At 37.4% G+C, this 21,355-nt stretch overlaps 1 protein-coding gene across 3 annotated transcripts in view; it reads left to right on the forward strand.

Moving 5' to 3' along the window:
- Window positions 1-21,355, forward strand: part of EPHA6 (EPH receptor A6) — a 520,098-nt gene that overhangs the window by 406,204 nt on the left and 92,539 nt on the right. For 2 of the 3 annotated variants that reach the window (XM_064468758.1, XM_064468741.1), the window contains one exon: window positions 17,725-17,847. The exons of the other annotated variant lie outside the window; for it this stretch is intronic. In XM_064468758.1, the coding sequence (XP_064324828.1) occupies window positions 17,725-17,847 (123 nt within the window). The remainder of the gene's footprint in view (window positions 1-17,724; window positions 17,848-21,355) is intronic. 3 annotated transcript variants of the gene reach the window in all.

Raw genomic sequence — 21,355 nt, forward strand, 5'->3', positions numbered from 1 at the left:
ATTTTACATTTGTACACCATTATGTCTTTACTGTCTTCGGTAAGTCACCCAGGTTCTGTCAAGTCTTTCTTCATGGTACATGTTTGCTACACCTTTGGTCATTCTTAATACTTTCCTTTGGACTCTTTCCAGTCAATTCGTATCTTTTTTAAAGGATGGCTTTCAAAAGTGGATACAGTGGATGCTGAGCCTTACCTTCCTCTAGTAAGCAGGAAAGAATTATTTTAAACGTAAACTGTGTTACTCATCTTTAAATATCCGTGGTTTTCAATAGCAACCATTGTTTGGTTTATTTTGATTTATTATTACCCATAGATCCTCCTCTGTGAAACGGCTTTCTTCCAGGGTGTATTTTTGTGGTTGTTTACTGCCTTATCTATTGATCTGCTTTGTCTTCACAGTATTTTGTTCTATGTTTTCTCACACCTTTCCCTAGCATGCCAAGTCATTTTGCCTTCTGAAACTAATCTCCAAGAGCTCCTTCCACTTTGGTGTCTTTCTCAGATACAGAAACACACTCTCAATTCCAGCATCCCAGTCTTTAAGGAGAAAACAGAACAGTAGCAAAAGCCCTGAACCATACTATTTGGATTTTTCCAGGTTGACAGTGACCCACTGAGGACAGTTGCCCAGCTGTTATTACACTGACTGTGCAGTAGTTATATCAGAACAGGAAAGCACAGTGAACCATCTTGAATGTGACAAATCTGGGATATGCATATGTAGCATTTCTGTAACTCATCTACCTGTGAGACCTATTTGTCACAAACAGAAATTAGACTAGCACGGTATTTGCTCTTGAAGAATGTGTGCAGATTGTTACTTACCACACTGTCATCTTCTAAGTATTTGAAAATGTTTTAATTACTTTTTCTGTTTCTAAGAAATGAAGTTAGTCTGACTGAGTCCTCTTTTCTTTCTAATGCATTGTATTGTGGTAAACTTCATGAAGCATAAGTTGATTAAGTAAAATTGAAACAGGTGTGAGTCTTGATACTTGCAACTCTCATAGCCTTTTAGTTATTATAAAAACATATGCAGACCAGCAGAAAAGGAATGAACTGGAAGTCAAGTTTCATTACCACGTGCAAGTCGTTTGTGTGTTGTTTCATCTTTCCAGTTAATTCCACGTACAGAACTATAGACAGGCTTTTGTTATGTGCTTCAAGGATCGTCATACTGTCCTATGGAGGGATATCCATCCACCCGTACTGCCCAGTATTTTGCTTGTGAAATGCCTCCACAGTACCAGGAGGGGCATATTGCAGTTATGGGGAGATGCAGCTTAGTTAAATGCCAGTGGACATTACTTAATTCAGGTGTTACCAAGTCTGGTTGATTAGAAAACCAGAAGAGCCAAAACACCTCAAAAAATCAAACACCTATATTCACTGACATAGTTGATTAAAATTAACCTGGAAAACCCCTTCCAACTTAACAACTTCAGTTTTGCAAATGCAGCCAAGACCTTTGAATGACGATATAAATTTCTTGCAAATATAGCTTTCTTTGAAAGTTCCATAATGGAGCTCTTGAGTATGAGGTTGCAAATCATGTAAAATCACATACGAATGGTAAGAATCTCAGAAAATGAAATGGGTATGTGTCTGAATTGCCAAGAGAGAATAAATAGACTAAGCACTACGATTGGAGAGAATATTGATAGAATTAGACAATAGCAAAGGAATGAATCATTGTATAGACACAAGAAATTTACTAGTTGTTCATTTGGGGCATGTTAGCTATGAAGTGTGGAAGATAAGGCAACTGAATTAGTACAGACAACAATAATAAAAAACAAATAAATTTAAAAGAATTTCTGGTTTCTTCACTGCCAAAAGAAATGAATTTTATTGAATTTGACCACGATATAGAAACAAAGATGGGCAGTTTCCTGACACAGAGCAATCTAAGAATTAAAGCTTCAACCACATTCTTGTGGGGAAATGCCTAGAGTGATTATATAATCTGAAAGCAGGAAATGACAGTCCTTAACTACACCTGGGGAAACTTGAGGAAAGTATCAAGTAAAAAGCAAAAAGAGTAAAAAGAGTTAAATCACAGAATACAATTTAGAGTGCAAGCTTGTATGGATCATGATGTGACGTAGTCAAGACTGACATCTCATTGCCTCAGACTATAATTGCTTACCGCACGCCTTTCTTTTGTGCTGCCGTTAGTCTCTTAGTTTCCAGTTGTAGTTCTTGTACTACCAGTCTCCTAAAGAATGAAAGACTGGCAATAAAGCTACTGTAGGCTGCAGTGGCATGCAATAAGACTTTGGACCAGGAAGACTTTCATTGTTAGGGTAATATATATCTATTTTTTCATGGATTACGGTTGGTTCTTGATAATAAGCAAACAGAGTTGTCTTGCTTATGGTAGAAGCCTTATCACACCAGGTTTTACCATCATGTTGTTTCATGATCTTTTGAGTAAGATGTTATGCTAAGACTGCACTTTTAAGGAAGAAATCTAGATATGAAAATAATAGAGATAATTCAATGTTTCTGTCCCATGGTGGGTGTTGGTTCTAGATCTATGTCTGATACCAAGGAACACAGCTGCTCCTTGGGTGACAAGATGAAAGATGGGAGACAATCATGGTGACTAATAAATCCCTGTTGTTACTTTTCTTAAGAGAAACAGCTGCCATTCTCACTGGCTTAACTAAACTCAAACTTACATGAGTATATCAAAAGATGTGGTACTTTCAATTTGATACAAAGTTATTTGCAGCGTATTATCTTCACATTGTCTAACGTTTGCTTGTGGCTGAAGAGTTCTTGTTCACCCTCACAGTTTTGTTGGCATTTCTCTGATTCTTTGGGTAAGCCTACTGCCTTAAATGTATGAAAGGGTTATTGTGGGGACTTAGAAGTTCATTTATTAAGTGTTTGGAAACCCAGGGGTCAAAATGCTATTGAAGCACTTTGAAGTGCTTGAAGTGCTATTGAACCATTGCAACTAAATAATTTATTAATGCTGGAACCTTATTAGGGAAGAGTTGTCAAATATAGTAAATATTATAAATAATATTAATCTTCTCTAGTCCAGTGGATTTTAGGTATCTTAAGGATGGAAGTATGTATCTCAGTACTTCTACAAATCTCAGAAAATGTGTAAGCCTCATTAAAGTAAACAAGTACAAGATAGCAACTAGATTTTTTTGGTAAGTTGAGATCATAGAATCATAAAGTAGTTTGGGTTGGAAGGGTCCTTTAAAGGTCATCTAGTCCAATTACCCTGTAATGAATGGGGCCTGTCCAACCTGACCCTGAATGTTTCTAGGGATGGGGCATCTAACACCTCTCTGGGCAACCTGTGCCAGTGTTTCACCACCTTCATAGTAAAAAATGTCTTCCTTACCTCCAGTCCAAATGTACCCACTTTTAGTTTAAAACCATTGCCCCTTGTCCTGTCGCAACAGGCACTGCTAAAAAGCTTGTCCCCGTCTTTCTTATAAGCTGACTTCAGGTACTGAAAAGCTGCAATAAGGTCTTCCCAGAGCCTTCTCTTCTCCAGGCTGAACAACCCCATAGGAGAGGTGTTTCATCCCTCAGATCATTTTTGTGGCCCTCCTCTGGACCACTCCAACAGATCCACGTCTTTCCTGTGCTGAGGGCTCCAGAGCTGGATGCAGCACTCCAGGTGGGGTCTCACCAGAGCGCAATAGAGGGGCAGAATCACCTCCTCTGACCTGCTGGCTACACTTCTTTTGAGATCCTTAAATAACTTTTTAAAACTGATGTAAATGTCTGTGTCCATACCAAAAATATAGCACAGTTATCTGTACTTTCTCATATGGGATATACTGACCTCTTTATGGATCAATAGTATTGGTGTTAGCACTTTCAACCATGTTATGGTGCCAGGTTCTTGTTACCAGCTGTCTGAGTTAAAGCCTTCACAGGAGAAACAAGAGAATGCATTGTATAAATATACCCTAAGTCACCTAATATGCAAAATGATTGGCTTGTAGGCTTGAACTTTGATTGACTGATGAATGTTTGGGTCATTAAAATTGTTCCAGAAAAGCTTCTCTAGTTCACATGTCATTAGATTTTACATTTGTTTGCGAGTATGTGAATAAGGAATGAAATAATAAGTTTTTCTTATTCTATGTTGCTTAGGCCTACCAGTTCACTTTGCCAAATTTGTGTTGAAACAGAACATGCAAGACCAACATCAGTAATTAGTTGAAGGGAGAATGCCAGCAATGTGGTACAGGTTAATCCATAAGGACAAGTTTTGGTCCTTAGATTTACCTAAGAAAGGGCCTTGTTATCAATCTCCTGTTACTCCAAAATAGGGAAGCCATCAGACCTAGGGAACTGCTAGTTCAGCAAGTAGTTATGGTAGTGGTTGTCCAAATGTTACACATGCTTTAATGGTACAAACCTCTGCCTCAAGAGGTTGTATTGTGGTATTTTCTAAGCTTAAAGGCTCATACCTAGATTTCTAATGGAAGGCAACAAGATTGAGATATCTTGAACAGCAGATTCATATGAAGAAGAAGAATTAAAATATTGATTGGTAATTTTCTCATATAAATGATCTGATATTGTATTTTATGAAAACTTGAGAGTTGGATGTGAGGAAAAGAAACCTTTGGTTATTTACAATGTCTTCTTCTTTCTAATGCAAGGATTGCGATAAACAGCTATAGTTGTAATGCTTTGGGTGGGACAGAAAGAGAGCAGATGAGAAAAGAAAGGAGCTTCTTGGGAAGGAGGTAATACGAGTTTGTTTCAGCAAACTGCAGATAAGCTTCTCTGAGTAAGGAAGAGTTCCTCTTTATTTCAAAACAGGCACATCCTCCTCACACAGGGATCAAACCACTTGTATAGACTGTTTCCAGTTGGGACATGCTTCCCATGTACAGATTAATTTTCCAGTATACAGAAGTAAAAGTTCATTTTCAGTGACTAGCAAGAAATCTTTGAAATTTGGAAGTGGAACAGTCATATGATGCAATGAAAATCTGTTCAGACTTGTTTGAGTTATAGTCTGTTGAAAAGCACCATGTGTTTTCTGTGTTCTGCTCTGGAGAGCGAGAACTTCAGTGACAGAGGTTTGCGTTGTACACACGCCTGCACATTTTGCTTCCTGATCTTACTCAGCATTGCAGCTCCACCTAAGGCAGATAAATTATTTCTGCTTCCAACATTCTTCTAGCACTATCCTCAACTTCCACACAAAATAATGCAGTCATTTTAATAGACTTTTCATCTGTAAACTCTTCATTCAGTATCTATTTACTCAGCCCATCACTGTGTTCTTTGTATATTCCTGACCTCCAAATTCCTTTCTTTACTTCCTCTCTACTGTGAGTCTTGCTGTATCCATTTCACAGACTATAATTATCTTTCTGATTCTTAATACATGCATAGTTCATGTTCCAGATGAATAAATAGTTTAGACGCAAACTGTCTGGGATCCATTCCAGACTCTTGAAGTTTTGATTGGAAATACGGTTTGCAAAAAATACTGCTTCTTAAATCTTACAGTTTTTCACAGATAAAGATAGCCTTGGCACTGCTTAGAAATCAAGAGTAGATGATAAAGCTGTTAAGGGGGATACAAGCAATGAGAAAAAAAAGTCTTTGTAAAAACACCATAGTTAGATGGTGTGAGTTTACAGAGTATTCAGTTTAAGTATGTTCTTAATATAATCACAAAACACTAATGACAATCCTGTAAACACATTTTAAGAGGCAAATGTATTCAGTCTGACATTCCAGAATAGATTCATGACTACATCAATTGGTAAATATTGTCATTTTTCTACTAAACTTTAACAAGGTAATTTCTACTGAATAAAATTTGAATGTAAATAAGTTTAGCAGATAATGACTTCAATATTTCATCTAAAGTAGCATAGTACAGAATTTTCAGAATAGTAGAAATCTGAAACAAACTACTGTACAGTAGTTTGTAGAATTCACAGAATTGTTTTTCTTTCTTCCTGAAACAACAGAAACGTGTTAATTTCTCCATAGACTGATAGTAACTTAAGCACTTTAGAAGTGAGTCTCCACTCTTTCCTTTTTCTTCTTTTTTCCTCTCAGCTGTAGTTGAGTACATGCAAACACTGTTTTACTGGTTTAGATTGGCAATTTATTTCCAATTTTCAATTAGTGCCTTTATAAGCATTTAAAAATGTGACTTCATGGCATGTTTAAACACTGACTGCCCAATATTCATCTTGCCAGAATTACTGTTGCCAAAACTAGCACAGGGAAGATCAGATGAAAGAGGTTTTACCTCATAGCATTCACCCATAACACCAAGTGGTCTTTGAGTTGAGAGAAAATTCTCTGAACACACTGATATCCATAAAGAGATAATTAACAAGCACAGCTAATTCTCTTTGGTCAGCAGTGTTTTCCAAAAAAAAGGAAGCAGAACGCCTGTGCATATGCCAAAGCCCATCAGATAGCTACAGGAGCTGCCTACATCCTGGCTTGTAACATGGGTGTGGGCTGGGACATCTTCACTGAGCCTAGGCATAGAGGGTTTTTTATGTAGCATACAGATTTGTAAATGTAAACCAGTATGTAATACACTTCTAATTGAAGAGTTCGCCTGAGGTCACAATAACGATAGCAATCTTCCTAATTCTTATCTTGGCATCACTTATTTGAGAGAGTCACTTGCTGTGTGTAACCAAGAAGAAAATCAAACATTTGTACTTCATTTCCTTGATATTAGTGAAATGTGAATTGTGAATGCTATGAATGTGGACAGTGAAAGCAATCCTCACCCTCAATTTACACTCTACATTTTTTTAACAAAAAAAATAACTTTTTGTCAATTGACTCTTTGGAACTTCAGCTTCAAGTGTTTTTCTTAACTGAAAACAGTGAGTCGTTTTCAATGATACTCATTGCTGTCTAAAATGCTGGAGAGCATTTATCTCCTACTCCTTGTTCATACTGTTACAGGCTAGCAAGGCTAAAAGAGTAGATAATCAGAGCTTTAATTGCAGAACTGCAGAATTTACAACAGGCTGCATGAATATGTTCATCTTCAGACGTCACCCATGAAAAGCTATTTCACTCATTAATTAAAACTCACTGCAATTTTTAAACATGAAGTACAAAATTAAAACCTATTGTATCTCTTTTTATGGAAATGCCATGAAAAAGAACATCTGAAAATTTAAAAGCCCCTGGAACTTCTTAAGCATCCCATATATAAGATCTCACCAGCATTTCACATGGGAGGTTCCTGTCTTACAGAATGAAGAATTCCTTATCACAGGAATGCTCAGATTTTACTCAGGATCTTTCCTTCCAAAATCACAAAAACTGGGTGATCAAAAGATGACTGAAATTAAATTCATATTGCTAAATATTAATGGGCTAATCATTCACCAAAATCATGATATGTACAAAACGAGTCACAGAGGTTTTGGCCCATCTTGCAGGCTTTGTTTTTCCTATCGTGAATTAAAACTATAATTTGAAAGTATTTTGTTTCCAGCTAATTTGATAATCCATGCATGATCATGAAATCCATATGTGCAGCATCTAGTGCTTGGAACAGCATTCCAAGTATCACACATAACTATAAATACATCAAGATTTCAGAGTTCTTGTTTAGCATTGTCCTAAAGCTATTTTCAGTTTAAGCACTGACTGAAAAATACTTACTTAATAGACAGTTTAAACGTACACAGATTGTTTTATCCCATAACAGAAGCACAATATTTCCAATTACAATTCCACTAAGACTACAAAGATTATTCAACACAACAGTTGTTGCTGCTGTTAAAAGCCTTGATCATATTAATGTTCTCACACCAGTCTTTCTAGCAACCAGAATTTCAGTGTGCATTGACATTTAACACATCACAAAATAAATGGCTATAGTGTTTGTAGAACTCTTTTCAAGCAATTCCCACATTTTTTTCCCCCAAATGGCCTGTTTGTCTAGAAGCAGCAAGGGAAATTAAATTAGATGTTAATATTCTACCCAAATATTCTGTAACTTCCATCACTTTCTCCTTAGGAATTATAAGCTTCTTTCAGCATTTGCTTTTTCTCCCAGAGAAGTTGTAAGTAAACCCAAAACTTGCTATAATTGGTATTTTCTAAAATAGTCTCATTCTATGTAAATACTGCAAAGCCTGGATTTATTCCTATCCACCAATCAAGAAATAAGAGAACTCCAGCACTTCAGGTTCATAGGAAAGGATTGTCTTTCACAAGGATCTCAAGGTTAAACTCTTCAGGGTTGGAGACCTGAACAGCAGCTTTGCCCTACCAAGTGTTTGTCTTCTGCAATTTTCCAGATAGACCCTGTAAATTTAGGACTGGAGCAGAGATTAGGAGACTTGATAGGGAAAAGCAGGCCTTTTAAAATATTTTCACCAAGAACGAGATTAGAGTGGTCTACTTCTCAGAAATGAGGCCGAAACATGTAGATGCTTTATTATTCCCAAACCAATAAGGTTAAGGAAATTCAGAATTAAAATCAAACTGAAAAGTAAACCCACCAAAGCATGGAAATAAACAACCCAGACACCTGAACTACTGGTTGTGCTATCATGCAAAAACCTCACAGTACACAAAGCAGCATTTATAGAAAATAGGTCCTTTTTTATTATTCTTAGTTATTGTCACTAGACATGAAAACAGAAATGTTTTCAGACACAGAAACCCTTTTTCAGATTATTTTGTTGAGCCTGGATGCAGGAAAGCTTCCCTACTCTTCCCAAAAATATTGCTTGTATACTGAAAGAGACAAACCTCTGGGTTTGTACAACATCTCCACGCGGCCATCACAACTCCAGCAGCACTCGTGTCATGGCAGCGCCTCTGTCCCCACACTAGATCGAACACAGGCAACACTAAGTCTCCCTTAGCCTACTGGCCAAGGCAGAAAAGGAACAAGGGTTAACACTGAAGCTGCCTCATATGTTTCATAATACACATTCCAGGCACAGGCTCAAGCTCACTGAAGTACATCACTGTAGATGGCTGGTTAAACCTTAAGTTTGTTTTTTGATGGAAATTCCCATTCTTATTTAAATACTATATGTGACTAATAAACAAGGGTTAAAAAAAATCTTTGCAGTAGTTCATTATACTTTAAATGCAGATGGCTGCTGAATACTAAAGGTCTCAGATCAGGCCCTTCAAAATCACAGCACAGTCCTAGAATAATAAAATACTAAAAAGTATTCTAGGCTTTCTAATATTTTTTTTTCTAAACATCATAGAGTATGTTCGTTTTGTATTTCCCTGTATTTCTACTGAAATTATTAAAGCTCTTTTTAAAAAAAAAAAAAAAAACCAAAAAACAAAAAACAAAAAACCCCAAAACAAACAAAAAACCCCACCTCAACCCAGTTACAAGCCAGCCAGGATATACAGATTGATTAAGTTGAGTATACAGTTGCTTGTCACAGCTAGGCCAATAAAAGCCAGGTATGTATTTATCCAAATCTCTTCCAAACCCCTGTATTAAATTCTTTCATCAGTTCTTCTGTCCTCCCTTTTGCTTGGCCTTTTATTTTTTACAAAGCACACATATCTCTATACGCATTTTTCCTCTTCCAGATACGTGTATTTCTAGTATTCACGTCTCTTCGACTTTTCCTAATAAGTATATCTGATACAAAGCTTTTAAAAAGAGCTCTAGGAATTACTACTGAGTTTTGCTATTCTTTGAAACTGAAAACTGATTTGTCAACAGAAGTGCAGTCTCCCTGAGTTTCTTAGAGTTTCCTCTGCCTGTGTGTTATTTCCTATTGCTCTTAGGGCACGTCTGCACCACACTCATTTTCATTACAGCATTTTGTTTTAAGAGGCTACTACATCCTATTTTTTCCAGTGATCAAATGGCTCTCTTGAAGAGCAATTTGTGAAACTGGGGTCACCGAATACTTTGGAAGACTGCTGCACTTCTCAGAATAATCACCTAACCATAGGCAAGATACAATTTCAGTCCTATTGAGAATAATGGCACCTGACTTTTGAAAAGGGGCAGTCCTGCTGGGGATGTTGTGCAGTAGGATGTTACTTTTCAGCTCTTTCTGAGAGAGAAACTTTCTTATGCAGAATAACAGGGAAAAAATTACCTTTTGTTGTAAAATAAAATTTTCAAGTGCACACAATCTCTCTAAGATATAGCAAGAAGAGAAACTTTCAGCATCTGTTATTTCATTTTTAAGACTATTAGGGAGAGATGCATGATGCAGTTTGTTCAATTTCTTAGAGAGCTTCTCCTAAAGTGTGTTTTGATTGAAGGTAACCAATTTGCTCACAAATACTCAGAAAACACATTTAGTTTTCATGACTAATGCTTGTAATTTGGGATGAGCTGAGTTCTTGTTTTAAATGAACATCAGTGTTTAATCTTAGATTAAATCTCCATCAGTGGCTACATAACAACACCCAAAAAAAATGAAGTGACTGGTCACTCTTTGATGCATGGTGTTGCAGTCAAGTTCCTTTTGTTCCTTCTTCTTCAAGCCTCTGTCCTGACAGAACTACAGTTAAATCTGGGTCATCTTTTGGAGTGAGATGCTGAAACCCAGTAAAGTGAGATGGTTACTCAGAGGCAGACAAAAGAAGCTCTGCATTGTTCCAGGTATGTGGGCGGCTGCATTGAAGACTGAGATTGTGTCTGAAGCTCTTTGCAGCTCCCTTCTAAGCGGGCCATACGATTTTCCTCTCCATAGGTACATGTCAGGGAGACAGTATATACCCAAGCCACATACTACAACAGAAGTGATGCCTCACTATAGTTAATCTCTAATCTTAAGAACTAGCAAGAGCACCCAGGTTTTGTAATAGACACCTTGCTTGGGTGACTATTCCCCAACAGATTCCTCTGAATTTCAATGTTTAGACATTGCTTTGTATTTGAAATTGTGAAAATTCATCATCTGAAGAGCCTCTGCCAAATAATTCCCTATATTACCTAAGTTCCAGACCTTAAGCGGAGCAGAACAGGTGCAAAGATCTTCTGCTGTTTTAGATGTTGACATAAGTTCCTTCAGAAGGAATTCCAGTCTCACTGGTTAAAAATATCCCAGTGTCCAGTCCTCAGCTGCATCCTTCCAACAGTAGTTTATATTTTGTTTTCCTGTTTCTTCTACTTATATACCTTAGCATCATGCTAAATCTACTAACATAAATGATACAATTTCCATTGAAGTTGTTCCCTTGGAGACGCGTCAGGAAAGGTCTATTTCTAGCTTAATCAGTCAAAGGCTAAATGAACTGATAAATGATGATGTTCCAAGTTTACAATTTCTATACATTTAGGATATTTAAGTATTCTCATGGTACTTCCCATTTTTGGTTAAGATTCCAAGCTCTATATTTTACAAATTTTGTTTAACTAGCTTAGGAAACTGAGAGCAGAATTCAGGCTTGAAAAATTTTCCCTGTGTTATTTGCAAGGTAATGGAAATTTCCCCATGATTAGACCAAATAACCTCCAGAGGTCCCTTCCAACCTCAATCATTCTGTGATTCTATGATTTCAGTAGGGGTAAGCACACTCATTTCTGTTAATTGTCGTTGAGCTCTAATATTTTAGATATTGATATGTATTGCAAAATATTGTTTAGTGACCTTAAAAGTTATATTTTCCTAAGACATATAAGTTATGTGGGTAAAAATCTAGGCATACCACCCTATAGTCTGTCACCTGTGCCTGTGTGTGTCCAAAAGGTCTAAAATAAATTATTAAAAGCATATTCTAGTGTCTCCAGATTAGTGCATTCATAATAGTTAAAATAATTGTGTAGATCCATGCTTTCTGAATGTACTGAAAACATGATCCAACAAATTCATTGAGGATAAATTTTAGCCCTGCTTCTGATCTTTTTTTTTCTTTCCAGTCAAACCTTTTGAATACTGTGCAAAATCTGACATAATTTCAAAGTTTTATAAAGCCGTTCCTCATGAAAACCTTCCATACGTTCCCCCATAAAAAATTATGAAGTAATGTACAATTCCTGGTAGTCTAGGAAGGATAAATCAATAAAATCATGTGAGAGAAAAGTCGACTGGTTTTCGGTACTTTCCATAATGGATATATTACAAATCATTTTGGAAAAAAAAAAATGCTCTAACCCTTCTCTAACCCTCAGGGAAACTACCCTGAGGAAACACTAGTAACAATAAAAGACAGGTTTTATTTTAGAATGGAAGGTGCTCATAGCAGAAGCCAGCCTTCTCCCTGACATTGAGTGATAACATTGAATAATTCCCCTATTCAGAAGCAGGAAAACTCTTTCTACATTCTGTTCTGTAGTATTTCATTACTAAATATTACAGTCCCACCTTCATGAGACTGCAGTTATGAGTGAAAACATCCTGAAGTCATTCATTTGCTTCCTGCCAAAAGCTCGTTATAGCCCTTTGACTCACTTCCCCAAAGCCTTCATCTGCAGAATTCCTAAGAAATTTCTCTCAGCTGTATTTTATAATCCCTGTATGAAAAGCATCAAGACAACTGATTATATAGAAACAAATATCAGTGGTTTTTTACGTTAAATACACTAACTGTGCATTTTTCCTGTTTTTCGAGTTCTGAACATAATCTATGGGAAAGGAGTAACAAACTAAACTCTTCTTTTGATGGTACTAATAGAGGATGGTGCTAGTGAGAAGAAATAACTGGCAGTAATTGTGACCTCTCTAGAACATCTCCTTCTAGTTTATTAAATTAGGCAGCCAAAGACCTCCTTTTGAAATTCAAGCTGTTAGATGCCCAGAAATACTCAGCACCTCAAATGGTCAATTGCACCTTCAGAAAGCATTGGATCAGTCTAAGTGTAATAACTAAGAAACAACCGCCACAACAAATAACAGGGCTGAAGAGCAGTCTGCACAGCAGTCAGAAGAGCGGTCCTTTGACATGATGCAGAGACTGTAGAGATGTTCTCCTTTTTAAAAGCAAATATCCACAAGCTGAGGTCCCACAAGTACAATTGCTATGGTAAGAAAAGAAAAAAAAAAAGTGCTTAATTTGCTCCCAGCATGGTTCGAGGAACCTGGCATCAATGGAACAAGCTGATAGCCCTGCCTGCCTGTACCTGTGCAATTTAGCAGCTTCAGACCCCATCCCTGCGAGTCCCATGGGGCCTAGAGGCTGCCATGGCATCGGCTCAAGTGCTGCTGATGGTAGTAGGGCAAATAAGCCAGCAGCTGGCGAAGAGGAGAGGGTGGGGTGCGGGCCCCTGAGGATGGCTGGTGCTGACCTGGCTGGCACTGCACTGCATGTGGGAGCAGAACTGGTGGGAATGTTTGCACTCAAGGTGGCAGATGTGAGTGGGTATGTACTAACTAACAGAATAAAACTCTGTTCAGTTTCTGCGAAAAATTCTGAGCGTCTTCTGCTAGAAGTTTCGGGGAAGTAGCAGCAGCAAAAGTAATGGGTTGGGTTAACATTTCTCAGCTTGCTCAGTCCCTGAGAGTTTTAAAGTGCAAGTTAGGTCCTTTTAAATGCTTTTTACTATAGCTTACAAGGACCCCTCCACCCCTCATTCAAACAGAAGTTATCTGTTTTACTCTAGTCCATTGTGTTCCTCCAGTATTGTACCCAGTGTGTTTGGTGCCATTCTCTTCATTCATCCATTCATTCATCAGTCCAATACTTTTGTTGATCCACATGGCAGAACTTTCTCTCCTTTGTAGAGCTAGGACTCTTCAGCACAGTTACGCTGCTGCTAGCCCTAGGCTGTGGGATGTGCCTTTTCTTTTGGGAGAAATGGCTGTTCCTTCCGGTTGACCGTGCTGTCATAATGCAAGTGCTAATAAATGTATGTGAATTAATGTATATGCTCTGGAGCTGAACTAAGCATAAGTATTTACTTTACCCAGCTATCGACTCTTGCCCTTCTGCTCTATGTGATAATATGCTGCTAAAACCATGCCAGTTTAGGATGCTATACCAGTGATTTCCCAATCAAATTCTACCATTTGTGGAATGATATTCCCCCAGGAACATTAGATGAAGGAAAAAGGCAGGCTAATTGATTCAGCACTCCCCCACTGCCTCTGAGCACAGGCACTTAGCTGTAATAATTGTGAAACAGAAGAATTTATGCTGAGTTATAAACCAGTATCACAGAACTCAGTAAATGGTGGATACTTCATGAACTGTCAGCTATTCAGAGTATTGCCATATAGTTTTACTGTTTCAATGCACTTCTCCAGCTAATATCTGTAACTAATGTAGTCTCCCATGTTAAGGTGACACGATGTTCGTAGTGTATAACTATGGAAGGGGGAGAGGTTGGGGTTTTTTCGTAATGAAACCATGCCTGGGAGCTGCTAAATAACAGCTGTATTTCAGTGCATTGAGGAATCATGGCTTAATACTCATGTCTCCTTTTCCCAGTTTAGAACCAGTAAGAGCTTATACTAAAAACTCTTCCCATTAGTGTAACTCCACCCACTGCTAAAATAATGAGTGTTGATTTTTACACAAAACAACAGAACAGGTGTAAAGCACTAGTCTCGGTGTAATGTGTACTGATAGAATGGCATTTCTCAAGAAAGGTGGTTAGCTGAAGAAACAATATCCTAGCATCTTGCAAGTCTCCAGTGTGGTTCCTTTAAAGCGATTGTTTAAAGTAAGCATTGAGATTTCTGTTGCTAGCATACAAGTGTAAAAATTAATACTGCTTTTGCAATTTGGAGTATAAAGCAGCAGGATATAAAGCAGCAGGCACATTTTTGGTGGACTTTTTCTCTAGCTAAGTATGATTCCAATTGGAAAAAGAAGAAAGACTACATCTTCATTGTCCAATTAAAAAAAAATAATAATGTTCAGATAGAATGAAATGCAATTCTTTTCATTGATTTCCACACAGAAGTGTATAATATTTCTGAGAAATATTTCTAAGCTGGTGTTTTCTCTTCAATAGCATGCTCCCACCTCCCTTGTTAGCAGAGAGCTCTCTTCCTTTCTGTCTTGAACACAATTTTTTGGTTGCAAATTTTCTTTCAAATATGTCATGAATGTTTATGCGAACAAGTAAGCTTTTGAGTAAAGCTTCAAGTTACTGAAAATGCCCAAAGCTCTTATCAGACCTCTGTCCTTCTGGTGGTGACTGGTGGGACTTATGGGAATTAATTTTCTTTCCCAACTACCTGCAATAATAGTCAGCTTCCACACATATAGTCACATAGTAGAGTCTCAAACCCTGTTCACATTGTGCAAGTGAAAACACCAAAAGCACCCACTTGTTTATTCTGGAGCATATGCTATATTTTAATCTAGGACCATGCACGTTTTAACGTGAATGAGCTTTCAACCTGTCTTTTGTCTGCATTTTTATGTTGCTGGATACTGATCAGGGCTGAACGTTATCAACCTTGTCCTTTTCAGAAGCTGTTTGTGGACTTCTAGAAGAGACTAAATGAGGTCTTGTTCTTTTAACTCTGTTCTACTTAATCAGGGACATTTTCAAGGTGACAGTGGACTGTTTGGATAGGATTGAGTTGCCTAAAATGGCACTGAATGCCTACGCTTAGATACCCAACTGCTGCTTTGCCTCTTGCTGTCACTCTCAAAGAGTGCAGCTCTCCTGCAGATCTTGTTGTGTCTGCCACTCAAATGTGAATGTCTCAGATTTTCTACAATTTCTCAAATGACGCAAAGCATTTATGCCTAGGCAACTGAATCCTACCTTTTTCAGTGAAGCACATTATTTATATGTATTTCTTTATTTATTTGCTGCTTATAAAGCCTCAATAATTTTAGGACTTAAGCTCTCTTCTTAGTATTCACAGATCATACTGCTCCAAAATTGCAAAGATAATATTGCTGCTCCTTCTTTTTATTTCTGAATAACTACAATATGTGAAATAGATTTGGTTTTGTCTCCATTACTTTCTATAACAAAGTAACTTCTTGTAATACTGCTGGGAGACGTGATTTATTTGCCATTTAACACCATTTAAATGTAGGAAAATGTCAATGGTGAAGATCAAGCTGTTTGGCTTTTCTGTAAGTCTGTACATGCGGCATGTGACTCACAGTGGGTGTACTTTACGGTTGGTATAATTCATATTTTGAAACAGAAGCGAAGTTTTATTTGGGAAGTCTTCATATTTTCATTATTTAGCCCTCACGTTTTAAGATGCTGTTTAGTACCAACATCTGGGAGTTTATGGAACAATTTTCCATTTTAAAACTGAATTTCTGTGTATTGCATTCTGGACTCTCTATCCGTGCTCACTTCTGAAAGTATTTTAAAATGAAAGCCATGGAGTTTGGAAACACTTTGACAAGACTGTCAAAATTAGGCTTTTCTGGAATGGCCAGAGGGAAAATTTTTACCCTTATCTTTAACCATCAAATAAGAATATTGCGTCCAGAACACTAATTTAATTAATTCTTTTTCCACAGACTGCAGCAGGTCTAATAACAAATTTAAGGGCAAGTGATAAATGTGCTGAGGAGAAACAATAGAACTCTTGCTTGAAAATACAAGAGAAAAATTCAAAGCTCTCTTAGGCTAATCTAAGGTCAGCAAATACATACGTGTGTTTTGAGGCTAAATTTTCCTCACTGCATTTTTATTAGTTAAAAAAAAGTCCCAACTGTTGCATAAATTTGAAGAGGGCCATTTATTTATCTTGTTGTGTATAAATATTAAGATTTTTTCTATCTCTTAAAGAACTATTAAATACTTGCAAGATGATGAAATCAAACTTACCATTGCCTGAATTTCTGGATGGATGCTTTCTTGATGTACTTGAAAAAAATATGCAAATTATTCTGCTTGTCAATTTAAATTTATTGCAAGATCGGAGAATCTTAACTGTGCTTTTAAGCAAGATGTGTAGAGCTCTCATTTCAGATCCATCTTTGATGCTGCCATTCACTGACCACTAACATGAGCTAGCTGAAATGATGCCTCTAGATGTCTGTACATATGCTGAAAGCTGAAACAGTGGATCAAATGATAAAGAGTCCTTGTTTATCATCACTATAATAGATATGTCACAAGTACTTATTTTAAAAGTGGTGGATGAGATAATCTCTGTTTCCAGAAATAAAACCGTACATTTAGGCAATGAGAAGAATAGAAATTATTTTACTGAAAGTGTAAAATGTGTAAAACTTCCGATGAGAGCAAAGCTGAAAGGGGCCATGACTATACTGTGGCTTTTGCCTGCATCAATATATTGACAGGTGTTGGGAGATGTGATAGAAGCTCTGACTGACGCAGCTGCCCTGACCCAGAATTCAGTAATACAACTGCAAATTCTGATTCCCCTTCTCCCCTTGCCTGACATGACTTCTGTCAGGTGGTTTGTCAGGTGGCTTTGAAACACTAGTATAAAACACAGCTTTGCTGACATAGCTTCACCTCTACTGATCTCTCTTTGATTTATATACAAAACTGTAAAATGCCTCTATGGTAGAGTCATTTGGAATACATTATGAATATCCAATAGGTGTAATTGTCTTTAAAATGAATTTTTTCCATTCCTCCTAAAAGTGCTGGAATTCTCCATTTGCAAAGTATGCAGAAACTAACCTTTTTCTGGTTAAAGCTGTGTATTGTATGACTTGGTTAAAAAGCAAACAAAGACTTTTAACTGCTTTTTATAAGATCTGTTCCAGTGAAACCACGTTTAACTTTGCAGAGATTTGGTTATTCTTTCTTTAAAAAGTCAACTTCTTTTGTCAGCCAAAGAACAAGTCATTTGATTAATGATCATTTTTATCTCTTTGAAAGGATCCTTTCCGACCATTGGGGTGAAGTCTCTTTCGAGATTCCTGAGGGCGGGATTTTTAAATAGCATCCTGGCCTCACATCCAGTGTCAGGGGGTGGATCTTTACCCCCCAGCATTTCCTCTGGTAGGTATTCCAGCCTATTTCCCCACATCAGTTCTTCCCTTCACCCTTTGCCCCATCTCTCCACACATCTTAGGGAAAGAAAATTTGGTATTGGTCAGACAGGGAGATTAGATGTCCTTTCCAATAAAAAGCTAAACTGAAAGGAAATAGAAAAAATAAATTAGTGTTCAGGAACTAGCCAGTTTTCCTGAATCAATGTATAGGAGAAATTGTGAGGGAAACTGACCTGTAATTAAGTGGTCAACCTAATTATTGGAAGAGGAGGCCTGGTATCCTCTAATCATGCACTTCATGAAGCATGCCCATGTGCACCAGGGAAACATAACTTTAATATGCCTCTATAAAATCCCAGATTTTATGTAACTCTGTGACTCTCTCCTAAAAATGTACGTTTCCTTGCTAAAACATGGAAGCAAAACAAATTTGGAAAGGCAAAATTTAATTATGTATTGATATAGTGTTTAAAACCTATGTATGTTTCTGTAGTTGCATCTTGAATCTCCTGAAAACTGCCTTAACTTTTTTAATAACTTTTGTCACAGTTTGAACTACTATAATTCTCTTAAAATGAGTGAGAAAACCCCATTGCCCATATTGCCAGCACAGTACTGTGCACTGCCTCTGGCAGGGTCCCCAGCAGAGGCACAGCTGTACGAAGGCATAAGGTACCCCAGAGAGCTGGCGTAAAGGTTGAATGTAGGCCAAGGATGAGAACACCATGCCAGGTGAACGGGCTGCTTTCAGATACTGGACTGAAACAGGAAAGAAGGACAGGTTAGAGGCATCCTTTCCCAGAAAAGCTATATGTGCTATCCATTCTCTTCTGGAGCCATTAAAAACCATCTTCCACCAAATGAAGAATAAATACATGTACCTTAATTATATTTAAAACTGAATCAAAGTGCAGTTCTGTTCCTTTCCAAACTACATATTTCTATGTAAAATTAATCTGTGCATGAGCTAATGTCACACTTGTATCCTTTCAGGACATCTTACCTGTAATGTTACTTCCAGCTTTGTAAAGAGGAAAAACTTCTTATGGTAAAAGTAGGAAGAAAATTGAAGAATCACATAAAGTTATTGATTTGCTGTATAAAAGAAACTGTTCTACTTCTCAATGCCCCATTTTATCTATTGCAATAATTATAGGCCTCATTAATATGATCCTTCCTTTCTTAAAATGCTATTATTTCTTTGTTTACTTTCTTTGAATAGAAACTTCTCAACACCTTCGATGTCTTTTCTTACAACTGTTTGGGTGTCTTTTGTCAACAGTTTGTAAAATTCTTTCCATAATTTTTTCTCCTTGGGTGTTTAATAGCCCTTAGGCTATTTTGGCAGTCAGCATCATGATGACATCGGTATCTGTAACCAAACAACTGTGGAAGAGGAAATACTGCAGGCCCCATGAAATAATCTGTTTTGTGTGTTACGTATAGCATATCACAGATGCTGTTAGATTACAATTGGCTTAACTGCACTCGTGAACTGGCTTCTCACCTATTGACAAGTTTATTTTATAAGGTCCTCAGGAGTGTTGTTTTCTGAGTGCTTGTAAAGCTTTTTATCACATTTTTTTGGACTTAACATCATAACTCTTAAATAGGGTTTGATTAATAATACTGGATCATAATTTCTTGCTATTAAGTGTCTTTCACTAAGGATTCTGACTCAGTCTGATTAAATATTCAAAACAGGGAAAATATGGAAATGCAACTACATGATGCGCAACATATACCCTAGCAAGGTAATGGAAATAAATGTTATTGTTTGATCATGTCAACACCAACAACAACAAAAAAGAGCCAAGTAGCAACCCCACAGAAAGGGAGAGGCTGCCCGTCTTCTGGAAAGTGAGGATTGTCACATGGTTGAAAGCCAATGAAGAACTGTGATAAATCCAGTGGACGAGATGTGTTCCTTTGAGAAAGAGTGCATGTGGGGTTCAGTGGCATGAAATGCCACGGAATAAGTCAAAATTGCTGTTAACAAATGTACCCTAACAATGTTATCTGTAGTGCTGCTATTTAACTCTTCCTTTTTTACTTTAGCATATTTGTATTTACATTAAGCACAATCTTAATTCTGAATTGCCTCTCTGTTGCAGAGCTGACCAGAGGATGCCACTTCCATTTCATAATGACTTTCTAAATTGCTAAAACCAGCTTTGCTGTACCCGGGAGCAAACCCCCCATACATTTACTGCACTTATTGCAAAAAAAAAGAAAAATCTGAAGGGTGTACTGATCTGGGGTGTGAGAGACTCAGAACCGAATCTCTTACTGTGCATGACTCAATGGAAAATATAAGTTCATCCTTGAATCCTTAATCACTTTAGTACGAACAGAGAAGGGACGCACCCTTTGTTCCTTTGTATCGAAAAACACTGCACTAAACGCCTGGCCTTTTTTCTGAGTATTGCTTTACCAAGGAACAAAGACACCCCAGGCAACAGTGCTCCGAGAAGGTATTTAAGCAGTTGTATCTGCGTTATCGTGGCAGCCTCTGGGTGTTAGAACAGCAAAAGGCAGGCAAAATCAGCTGCCATTGCAGTCTTGACGCTGCCTCCAAGGCTTGCCCTCTCGCATTAAAAGTGAGAGGATTCCTGTTTGTGTACTGGTACTGGAGGGAAGCATGCTCGATAGCTGCCTTTGATAGCACAGTGACCCCACCTCCATTACCTGAGATGCTGGGCTCATATTGGACTGTAGCTTTCATAAGCCTAGCAGAAGTACCTAACATTTAATAACTGCTGAATCATAATCCAGTTGCTTCACATATAGCTTAAGTGTAAGCTTTCAGTGAATTTAACTACATGGAAGGCTTAAAATGCCTGTGTTATTCTGCTATTAGGGTCATTAAAAACAAAGATAATGAAATGGTTTTTATTTACCAAAACCTTTAACTCAAGCTAAGTGGCAGATTTACTTCAAAAACAGTCAGAAAATTTATTCCTTACTAAAGACAAAATGCTTTGACATCTTTTTCTACAGAAGTCCCCACATATTTTTTAAGTGAAACAGAACTAAACTGGAAAGCCTGCTATAAATAAGTATCTGGAAAACAGCAGGGCAATGTAGCTGTTGGTTTCCTTTTTTCCCTTTCTACTTTTCACTCAATAGTTGGGAGAGTGTATTTCTTTTACCATTGCACTGAGAGCTGATGTTCAGTTTCGTGTAATTTGGTGTCTGCTTTTGCACTGTGCAGAGGTTCACTTATGTAAAAGGCATGCTCATTTAGCCAACTTAAAGATTAATTTATGCTGCTGCCATGGGGTGTTACATCTTTCCGCACAAATGGATTGCCGCAAATGTAGGTGTTTTGTAAGCCTAGACATAACTATGCTAATGCAGTAGTGCTTATGTTTGATAGTTGCATCAAAAATCTGTCACTGCTATGTAGCCATTTCGCTAGAAGGAAAGCTTTCAGCAGGCATCCAAATATCTGTCCTAGATCTTTGCAAAACCAAGCCTATTTTCAGACAATAGCTTCATTTTGGTGTAATCAT

This window comes from Phalacrocorax carbo, chromosome 1, assembly GCF_963921805.1.
Source record: "Phalacrocorax carbo chromosome 1, bPhaCar2.1, whole genome shotgun sequence".
Taxonomy (NCBI): domain Eukaryota; kingdom Metazoa; phylum Chordata; class Aves; order Suliformes; family Phalacrocoracidae; genus Phalacrocorax; species Phalacrocorax carbo.